Source organism: Vombatus ursinus, unplaced genomic scaffold, assembly GCF_900497805.2.
Source record: "Vombatus ursinus unplaced genomic scaffold, bare-nosed wombat genome assembly UNPS02011369.1, whole genome shotgun sequence".
NCBI classification, from domain to species: domain Eukaryota; kingdom Metazoa; phylum Chordata; class Mammalia; order Diprotodontia; family Vombatidae; genus Vombatus; species Vombatus ursinus.
Window position 1 is genome coordinate 5167878 of NW_020951147.1, and position 10775 is coordinate 5178652.

At 56.8% G+C, this 10775-nt stretch overlaps 2 protein-coding genes across 3 annotated transcripts in view; both read right to left on the reverse strand.

The window, feature by feature from the left end:
* The window catches only part of EHBP1L1 (EH domain binding protein 1 like 1), a 35609-nt gene that overhangs the window by 15095 nt on the left and 9739 nt on the right, over positions 1-10775 (reverse strand). For both annotated transcript variants that reach the window (XM_027856213.1, XM_027856212.1), the window contains exons 9-11: positions 8771-8913; positions 8398-8446; positions 7098-7898 (exon numbers count right to left, since the gene is read on the reverse strand). In XM_027856213.1, coding sequence (XP_027712014.1) covers positions 7098-7898; positions 8398-8446; positions 8771-8913 — 993 coding nt within the window. The remainder of the gene's footprint in view (positions 1-7097; positions 7899-8397; positions 8447-8770; positions 8914-10775) is intronic.
* The window catches only part of LOC114038779 (EH domain-binding protein 1-like protein 1), a 3068-nt gene continuing 1407 nt past the window's right edge, over positions 9115-10775 (reverse strand). Inside the window, 1 exon segment of the mRNA XM_027856214.1 lies at positions 9115-10463. Coding sequence (XP_027712015.1) covers positions 9594-10463 — 870 coding nt within the window. The 3' untranslated portion in view covers positions 9115-9593.

Here is a 10775-nt window from a genome sequence, read left to right on the forward strand (position 1 = left end):
TCACTCCCACGGTTCCAACCCTCACCCGCCTCCACGCCTATGGCACCCGAACCTCTATGGCTGGTCCTCCCCTTTCCTCCGAGCTCCCCGCTGCCTTCAAGCCCCTCCACCAAATGTGCCACTGGCAGAAGGACCTCAGACTCAGCTCATCTGGAGCCCCCCCCAACCCGCCCCTCCCTCTCCCCTCATCATGCCCGCCTGTGGTGGTGCCATTCAGCCAGTCCCTTGTCCTAGCCTTGCCATCCTCGAACACTTACTAGCCACGTGACCGTAGGCTGCTTAACCTTTATGGATCTGAATCATTACTTAACCTCAATAAGCCTCAGTTTTCTCCTCTGTAAAATGGGGATAATAATGCCTATTAATTTACCTCAGGGTGTCACTGTAATAGTAAAAACCTGGCATTTATTAAGTGCTTACTATGTGCCAGTCACTGTCCTAAATGCTTTCAGATATTATTTCATTTGATCCTCACTACCACCCTGGGAAGAAGGTGTTATTATTACCCCCATTTTACAGATGGGGAAACTGAGGCAGACTTACCTCTCCCTCTCCCTCTCCCTCTCTCTGTCTCTCTCCTCTCACTTTAAGGCTCAAATGAGAGAATACATATAATAGCATAAAGGGCAATGTTTTTTCCTTCCGGCCTGTGATTTCCTGCTTCAGGCCCTCCCAGTAAGGAGACGCCCTCCTCCCAAGCAGCCGGGCCCTGGCTCTGCGTGTCTTGTCTGAGCCGGCTGCCTCCGGCTCACACGGTCAGGATGTGACAGGCAGGGTCTGGCTCTAGGGCTCTCCGTCCAGCGGGCCTCTGCCTCGGTAGCGTCCCTGCCATGTGGGGCTCTGATCCCACCTCTGGCCCACCTGCCAGGCTAACAGACTCCTCCTCTCTGACCCATCCTGCAAATCTCTGTCGAAAGACTCCTGACTCCATCTGTCTCTGGACAGGTCACTCCTCTGCTCAGCCATCCTTCGTGGCTCCCTACGGACCCCCCAGCTTCTCTGGAGGTCTGCAAAGCCCTGTCCCAGCTAGCCCCCCCCAGCCTCTCCAGCAGATCTCAGTCAGAGACCACCGCCCACTCAACACTTCTGCCAAGCTAGCCTCCTCGCCGTTCCCGGAACGCGCCGTTCACGGCTCACGTCCAAGCCTTTGCTGACGCTGCGCTCTCTGCCTCTTCCTACTTATTTTTCAAAGTCCACCTCTAACGTCACCTCCTTCAGGAAGCCTTCCCTGATTGTCGGCTGGCATAACCCTCACATCGCCAGCCTGTTTGCCGCTTCCTAAGGCATGATCCCGTGATATTGGGCTGCCTGGGTCTCTGCCAGACTGTGGAGGCTCCGTCACGCCAGGCTTAGCCAACCTTTGCACCTACCCCCGTGGCCGGGGCCAGAGACTTGCACAGACGAGGTGCTTGATAATCATTGGGTATACGGACGCCATGAGTGGAGTCACCACTCTAGGCTGTCAGACTGGCCGGCCAGTGCATGGCTTGGGGTGGGGGTGGGGCCCCCTGGCTGCAGGCCCCCTCCCCGTCCGTGGGTCCAGGGCTCAAGGCATCAGGCTTGCTACAAATTCGAGGAAAGAGGAACTGATACTGATAATGGTTCCTAATCTTCCCCTGACCTTCCAGGGCTCAGAATGCAAGTCACTGGGCTGCCAGACTGGAAGCCATCCCACTTCTCTTAACGACCTTGATCGCTTCCTGCCCCCCCCATTGGGCCCCCCTCTTTCCCATGGCCTTGGCCTTGGGAGGAAGGGTGGGTGAAGACAGGGCTGGTAAGAAGCCCCAAGCCTGGACAACACAACCACAGCGACACCGGGGGGCCTATTAATCCGCCCAACCACGATGGAAACCCATTTGGAATTAGGCTAAAAACCAAGTAACCCGCTCGAACCCTTCGACCAAGACGCCCCGCTGCTGGGCAGATGCCCCATGAGCGTCAAGGACACACCAAGATATTCAAGCACCCCTTTGTCCGGGACTCAGAGAACTGGGAGTGAGCAGACGTTGATCGACGGGGGGTGGTTAAGTAGAAGTGGTCCAGGAACGGAATGGGCCAGAAGAAATGGTGACCAGGAAGAGCTCGAAGAGGCATAGGAGGATTGCTATGCACTGATGCAGGGTGAAGTGAGCAGAACCAGAAAAACCATGCACGTGACGACGAGGACAGTGTCTGTGGAGAAAACACTGGCGCCAAACACAAGAACGATAACGAGGGAGTTTGGCTGGGGGGGCAATGACAGGATGGGAGAAAATGGACCCCCTCCCCTCACTGTGCAGGGGGCGGCCTGTGGGTGTGGAACACTGCACCGACAGTCAGAAGCAGTCCCGGCACTGTCTGTGCTTGGCATCAATTTTAAAAGTTAGAAATGTATTTTGCAGACTGCATATGTATAGCCTATGTCAAATTGCTTGCCTTCTCAAGGAGGGGGAGGGGAGGGGGGAGGGAGAGAATTTGGAACTCATAAGTTTAAAGAACAAATGTTAAAATTATTTCTACGTGCAATCGGAAAAATAAAATATAAAAATCTCCCTTCCCCAAAAAAAGATATTTTAAAGAGTCTCATGTCCAAAAAATGTTCTCTTGTAGTGAATTTAGTATAAAAAACTGGACCTATATACCAGCTCTGCCAATTATGAGCTGTATGACTCTGGGAAAGTTCTTTCACCTCTCTGAGGCGTAGAGAGTTACCTCATCTGTAAAATAAGGTTGTTCAGTCACATCCTACTCTTTGTGACCCCATTTGGGGTTTTCTTGGCAAAGATACTGGAGGATTTGCCATTTCCTGATCCAGCTCATTTTACAGATGAGGAAACTGGGGCAAACAGGTGAAGTGACTTGACCAGAGTCACACAGCTGATAAGGGTCCAGGCCTGGCACTCTATCCACTGCAGTGCCACCTGGCTGCCCCTTAAAATGAGGGGCTTTGCCTCAGTAACTCCTAAGGTCCTTTTCTAGCCCCAGGTCTAGGAGCCTATGACCTTTCTCTTTCTTTCAGGCCAAGGTCAGATGCCACCTCCCCCAAGAAGCCTCCCTTGATCTCCCCAGCTAGCTAGCTTTCCTCAACCATCCCTAGAGCAACTTCTCCACGTCCCACCTTTGCCCCCATCACTTCCTCGCTCCTGGTGGAACGTTTCCCGTGTCCCACTTTGTCTCAAGTGACCCCCCCCTCGAGGCACTCTACAGGGTCCAGAGAAACCGGACCAGCTGGCAAAGGGGTCACATGCTCGGCAAGGGCCGTTTGTCTTCTCCAAGGTGAATTTTGCCTTCCCTGACAGGGAGAAAGGCCTTGGAGACCACCTGGACAATACAGCCCGCTCCTCTCACAGAAAAAGGAGATGCGTAGAGGGCCTCCGCCAAGAAAGGAGCAGAGCTGCTCAGCCTCGAGCCCAGCTCCTCTTCCTTCTGCTACAGCAGGCTCGGCGCTCCCTCCCTGACACTAGGAAATGAACTGAGTCCAAACACTGGTGAGTCACCCAAATCCGCTTGTGGGGAAAGGGCCAACTCCCTGAGGCGTCTCCTGGGGGCTCCTTCCACGGACCGGACCGCACAATCAGCCCTGACTCGCTTTTCCCTAAGTCCGGACTCCCAGATGTGGGGCCGACCTGCACCCGCTTTGCTCTCTCCCCACCAGGTCCTCCACCGCATCATCACCCCGCTGACCAGCTCCAACTTCCATTCACTGGGAAGTTCCCGTTTGTCTCGAAGGCCCAGCTCAGAGTTACCCAACTTAGCTCCCTGCCACCCGCCCTGCCCTTCCTTCCTCTGCACTCACAGGCTCTGATTCTGAGCTGGGAGGCTGGCATCAGGGCCTGCCCTGACCCCGCTCCTTCTTCAGCAAAGTGGGTCTCCCCACGTGGCGACTCCCACTGCTCCATGGTCCATACCCCGAGATGTCTGGCCACACCCTCAGGCCCCCAGAGTGGGAAATCTCAGGGCTACAAGGGCCGGGGATCACCGAGTGCAGAGTCAACCTTACAGAACAGAGGCTGCTGACTTAAATGTCAGAACCGGGGGGCAGCATGGAACAGGGAATGTCAGAGCTGGGGGACACAGCAGAGCACTGAACAGTGCTCTAGGCCCACTTAGAACAGTGCCTGGCACACAGTATAATAATATACTTGATAAATGTTAGTTGACTGAGAGAACGTGGAATGCCAGAGGTGGGAAGGGCCTTAGAACACAAGACGCAACTGGAACACATCTAAGAACATAGAATGTCACATCTGTGGCAGATCTTAGAGCAGAGAACATGGAATGTCAGAACCAGGAGGGGATTTAGAATGTGAAATGTCGGAACTGAGAGGGGCATTGGAACATAAGACATAGTAGAAGGGAACTTAGAACATGGAATGTCAGAACCAGGGCAGACTTCAAAGAGCCGGAACAGACCTTAGAACAAAGAATATGAAATGTTGGAGGTGAGAATGACTTTAGAACAGGGAATGTCAGGGCTATGAGGGCCCTCAGAACACAGAATATCAGAGCTGGGAGGGGCTTTAGAACATGGAATGTCAGGTCTGGAAGGACTCTTAGAGAATGTCAGAACTGGGAGGTGCCTTAGAACATGAAATGTCAGGGTTGGGAGGAGCCTTGGAACATGGAACGCCAGATCTGTCGTCCAGACAAATGGGATAATGAGGGCCCAGAGAAGGGCAGTACTTGCTCAAAGTCCCATGCCCTTAGGCCCTATTCTCAGAGTCATTTGGGGCATTACTAATTGAGGGCTCCCCAGGATGGCTGCCACATTTCTCACCAATCACTTAATAGACAAACATTTATTCAGCGCTGCCTACCAGTCAGGCACTGTGCTAATTGCTCAGGATACAAGAAGAGACAAAAGACAGTCCCTGCCCTCAAGGAGCTTGCAATCACCAGTGATTCTGCACCGGGTGAAGCCCGTGGGCCTAGGTCTAAGTCCCTAGTCGTGGGGCTCAAAGCAAAGCGTCAGGATCCCAGAGTCTCTGGGCTGGATAAGACCTTAGAAGTGTCTAGGCCAAATCACAGCAGAAAAAAGAATCCCCCAGACCACACAGCCAGCAGATGGCCACCCAGCCTCCGCTTGAGCATGGGAAGCAAGCTGATACAGTGGGTTTGGAGGACCCGGGTTCAAATCTCATCATCTACGTCACCCTGGGCAAACCATTTCTCTCTGGGCCTCAGTTTTATCCCCTGTAAAATGAGAGGGCTGGGCAGGTGGCCCTCAGGCCCCTTCCAGTTCTAGAGTGAGGCTCAGTGGTCTCCAGTGAGAGGGAACCCGCCTCCTTCCAAGGCGGCTTATTCCACTTCTGGACTTCCTAATTCTTCCCAAATCATTCCTGAGAGTTTCCGCCATCAAGCCTAAATCTGCCTCCTTACCGCTATGCTTCTGGGCCGCCAGCTCCTCCCCGAGCCTCCTCTTTTCTGGGCGTCCTAGCCTCCGGGCCTTTGACCAATCCTTGTAGGACACGACCTCTGGCCCTGTCGCCATCTTGGTTCGCCTCCTCTAGGTGTTTGCCGGCTCTGCCCAAGCTGCAGCCCCAGGACCCTCCACGGCTCTGCAGCCCTTCCTCATCTCTCAATCCTCCTTGCCAAATCACAGGGCCCCCGCGTAGGAAGGGATGGCCCTCGGAAGACACCTGGTCCCCCGTCCCTGAACCAGAGACCCTCCACAACGTCCCCAACAACGGGCCACCTCGGCTCTCCTTGAATACCTCCGATGAGGCGGAGCTCACTCTCTGCCCGGGCAGCTGATCCTTTCTGGGATGGCTCTGGACTCACTGGGATGGATTTTCAGGCCATTCCTGCCTTCTGGAGGCAAACAGAACCTGGCTGGCCCCCTGTCTACATGACAGTCCTTCAGGTACTTGAGGCGAGCCCTCGTGTGCCCCCTGAACCTTCTCTTCTCCCAGATAAATTAATCTCCAGCCCCATCAGCTACTCTTCAAATGACGTGGCCTGAAGGCCCTCGGCCCTCCTCGTCCCCATCCTGTGGGTGCTCTCTCCCTCATCACTGCAGTGTCCAGAACCAGACTCCATCCTTCACGATGGTGGGCAGTAGCCCTGTGACCTCCCTCCTCTCTCTATCCTGGTGGCTGGGTCTCCTGGCAGACCCACCCCAAGCCCGCTGTCTGCTGCTGACCACCAGAAGCTGCTGGTCCCTCGCTCACAGTCTGAGAGCTCTGGCTCTGCCTGGCTCTCAAAGTCTGATTGGAGGAATCCACGGTGGCTGGCTCCCCACAAGCTTCTCATTTCCCATCTCCCACTGGTTCTCAGTATCTCCCACCTTCTCGAGGGCCACTCCCCTTGACCGGGGTGAGTGTGAAGGAAGAGATAACGGAAGAGCCCCCACCAGCTAGGCTGTCACCGTCCCATGAGCCACGTGCACCCCATCCCACAGCTGGACGTGAAGGAAAAATGAATTGGTTTACAGAATTAGAAGACCTGGATTAGAATGCTGACTACATCACTTACTAGTTGTGTGACCTTAGACGTGTCACTGAACACTCAACTTTTTCACCCGGTAAATAAGGATAATAATAAATAAGGATACTTGTACTCTGCCCCTCAGGGCTACTGTGATGACCTTGGACAACAATGGGCATGGAAACCGGATGGGGCTGGCAACAGAGCATTGACTCTAAAGTCAGAAGTCCTGGGTTCAAATCCCTAATCTCACAACGTGTGTGACCTTGGGCAAGTCACTTAAATTGTCTTGGCTTTATTTGTCATCTGTAAAATGGGTTCGACTAGGATCTCGCTGGTGACCTCACCAAGAGGGAGAGTTTAGATCAGAGGCGGGGAACCTGCAGCCTCGAGGCCCCCTCAAAGGATTTGTTCGGTAAAACTTGGACCCAGTGAAAAGTCTGCACCCAAGGACCTAGAGGGTCCCATGTGGCCTCGAGGCCGCAGGTTCCGTGCCCCTGGACTAGGTGGTCTCCCAGGGCCTTCCAGCCATGGTTCTCAGTGACGCACGTCTGCACATCCAGCTGTGCAAACAGACAGAGAGATCACAGGCACACGCGCACGCACACGCACACAGAGACGCACATTTGCGTGGATGACTGCGCTTCCCTTCCCACCTCTCCGTGAACCTCGCCCTTCCCAGCCCCACTCACCGAGGGCCCCGGGGCCCCTGAGTCAGTGTCGTCCACGGACAGAGAAGAGCTGCTCCGAAGCCTCGAGCGCCTCTTCTTTAGCAAGTCGGCGTCCCGAATGTGGGAGAAGGAGCCGTGGGCCCGGGGAGGGGCGACGGGCCCCGTGCCCGCCTCCCCGTTCAGCGAGGGCCGCCGTAGTCTGACTGTGCCGGGCCCCGTCCCGTTGGTCAGCCGGTCAGCCGGGGATGGCGTCCTGGTCCTGACCGCGGGGCCTCCAGCCCCGGCTCTGGCGCCCTCGGAGCCGCTGGCCTCCTGGCTCCCAGCATCCTTCTTGGCCTTGGTGGAATCCACCCCAGCATCCTTTGGGGCAACGGGGGCTCCCCTCCTGGAATCCTTTGTGTCCCTGTTAGACCACTGTCCTGAGCTCGTTGCGGTGGCACCCGCCCCTGGGCTGGCCTCGCCCTCCTCTTCCTTCGGCTGCCTCCCAGCAGCCTTTGCGGGATCCCTCAAGGGGCCCGGGTGGGCGTCGTCCCTGCTGTCCGTCGCAGCCCCCGCCACGTCCCCGCCACGCTCCCGAAGGCGCTGGGCCAGGTGGCTGGAGCCCAGGGCCTCAGGCAGCTCGGGCTCAGGGCCGCTCACCCTGTAGGTGCTGGCCCGGCCTCCACCCTCCACCTGCACCAGCTGTAGCTCCTGGCCTGTGCAGAAAGCCCGGATCTGACACAGGTAGGTCATCACGATGAGCTTGTCCGGGACGGCCAGCAGCACCATGTCTGCCGGCTCCAGCAGCCGCGAGACGCCCAGGGCCGCGAAGCCATCGAAAGCCTGGGGAGCAAAGGGCGCGGGCAGTGGGCAGGGCCAGATCCCGAGCCCGCGGCCGACACCGGGGGAGTTCCCACCCTGTCTCCAGCAACAGCCCCAGAACTTCCTGCCTACCAGAGACGGGGACTTTCTCACCCAAACCACCATCCAGGGGACTCCCCTGGGAGAAGGACCAAGCTCTCTGCACTTTCCATAGGAACAGGAGCTGCAGTAGAGCAGTGGGGAGAGTCTCGGATTGGGAATAGGGGCCCTGGGCCTCAGTTTCCCCATCTGCAGAATGAGGAGGGGCGCGCTGGATGGCCTCTGCCCTGCTCAAGTTTAGCCCACCTCCCTATTTTAGAGGTGAAGAAAATGAGGCCTTGTTGGGAAGTGAAGGGATTTGTCCCCAGTCACCCAGGAAGCAAGAGGCCAGGGAAGGATTTGAACCTGGGCTCTCTTCACTGGACAATATTGCCCCCACCCCAGCTCATTCTCCCGAGCTCTTCTCCCCCGTCACACACACCTGCTTGTTGTTATATTTGATATTCTGGGGGTCCAGGGCTCCGAAGTTACTGCAGGGCCAGAAAACCAAGCTCAGGGTCAGAGGTCAGGGGCAGGCTCTCTGGCCAACCTGTTCGCCCCACCCCCAGCACAAGGACAGTCACTTACGGCCCATCGAGAGCCTTCTCCAGGTCGTCCCTCTGAGAGACACCAAGTAAAGGGCAAAGATGTCTAACCCCATTTTACAGATGAGGAGACTGAGGCCCAGAGGGAGACGGCACGTGCCCGCGATCACACGGCCAATCAGGGTCAGAGCCAGGATTCAAGCCAGCGTCCCTTCCCGCTTCCCAGCACCTCCCCCCAGCCTCTGCCCATCTGGGGGCCCAGCCTCTCACATCTTGTCCGGATGAAAGTAGTGCAGGATGGCACAGAAAGCCAGCCCGTTGCGCCACGACGTGGTGAAGTTGGTGACACGGACGCCTGGGTAACCCTCCGTGACCTCCTGGCACCACTCAAGCAGGGACTGGCTGGAGCTGACCTGGGAGTGACAGAAGGAGCCGCCTCAGCGCCAGAGCCCCGAGGAGGCCAGGTGCCAGTCTGCAGGTGCAGCCCCTGGCTTGGGAAGGCGTCCTCCCCGACCTCCCGACCTGCCACAGGGAAGAAAGCTCAGCACGGGCACTACCTGGGAACAGGCCTCCTGCCGACTGGCCCCAGCCCTGGGGCTCCTGGCATGCTGCTCGTCCAGGGCCTACTCACGGACCCCGGGATCATTGTTTTCTCCCAGGGCAGGGACACCAAAAACATCATCCTTCACCAGTGCCAAGCCCCGGGCCCTCGATCTGGAGGCCACATTGGCAGCGCAGATGTGCCGGGCATAAAGGCATTGGGGAAGCCCACCCAAGAGGCCGGATCTACCCCAGCCCCGGTCAGTGGCAGAGGCCACCAGCAGCCCGCACCCGGAAGGCCCCCCGGTGTCAAGGCGCCAGGCTCCCCATCCATGCCATGCTGGTCCGCACTGGGAGAACCAAGAGGGGCAGAGGTAAGACCTCAAAGCCTGTGGGAGACCTTTGCCGCCCTGCTTCTCAGGCAAGCTCAGACCTGGAAGAAGGGGCAGCATGCCAGAGGAGGCCTGCACCTCCTCCCCCCATCCCGTCCATGCATGAATCATTCTGTCCAGTTAGCTCAGCTTTTGCCCCAAACATCCTGATCTTGGGGGGGTTAGTGAAAAAGCAGCAGGCCAGGAGGGCTCATGGGGGCCCCTGTCCCTACCTTGGTGCCCAGGGGAGGCTCCGGGCCTCCCCCCCAGCCCTGAGGCCTCCTGTCTTCTTCAGGCCATTCTTGGCTGGGGGGTGTTGGTGTAGAGAAGGCAGAAGAACCCCGGGCCTCCCCTTCCTCCTGCACTGAGGCGGGGGCCACCCAGGGGACGCCGGTGGCTGTGGCCATGGGGGCTTCTTCCCCAGCCCCCCCTCCTGCTGAGACTGGACTTGCCTCCTGGATAGACCCCTCAGATTCTGGCTCTGCTTCTGACTCCTCCCCCAAACCCAGGAGTGCCCACCCGGTCACTTCCCCAGCTGATACCGCCTTTCTAGACATCAGAATCCCAGCCTCCAGCTCCTCGGTCTCCACTATCTCAGCCTCCAGCCCCTCAGTCTCTGGTATCTCAAATGCCAATTTCTCAGTTCCTATCGCTTCATTCTCTAGTGCACGAGCTTCTGCCTCCTTGGTCCCCAATATTCCAGCTGTTTCCTCAGTCCCCAACACCCCAGCTTCTGTCTCAGGTGTCAATATCTCCTCAGTCCCCAGTACCCCAGTTTCTATAGCCTTAGTCCCCACTATCTCAAGTGCCCGAATCTCAATTTCTGTCTCTTTGGTCTCTGACACCCCAGATTCTGTCTCCTTAGATCCCAGTACCCCAAATTCTGTCTCCTTAGTCCCCAGTACCCCATATCCTGTCTCCTTTGTCCCCAATACCCCAAATTCTGTCTCCTTAGTCCCCAGTACCCTAGATTCTGTCTCCTCAGTCCTCAGTACCCCAGGTTCTGTCTCCATCCCCAACACCCCAGTTTCTGTCTCCTCAATCCCCACTATCTCAGGTGTTGATGTCTCTTCAGTCCCCACTATCTCAGGTGTCAATGTCTCTTCAGTCCCCAATACCCCAGGCTCTGTCTCGGTCATTTTTAATACCCCAACTTCCATCTCCTCAGTCCCCAATGTACCAGGGGCCAAAATCTCTGCTTCTGTCTCCTCAGTTCCCAGTACCCCAGTTTCTATAGCCTTAGTCCCCACTATCTCAAGTGCCTGAATCTCAATTTCTGTCTCTTGGGTCTCTGATGCCCCAGATTCTATCTCCTTTGTCCCCAGCACCCCAGATTCTGTCTCCTTAGATCTCAGTACCCCAGA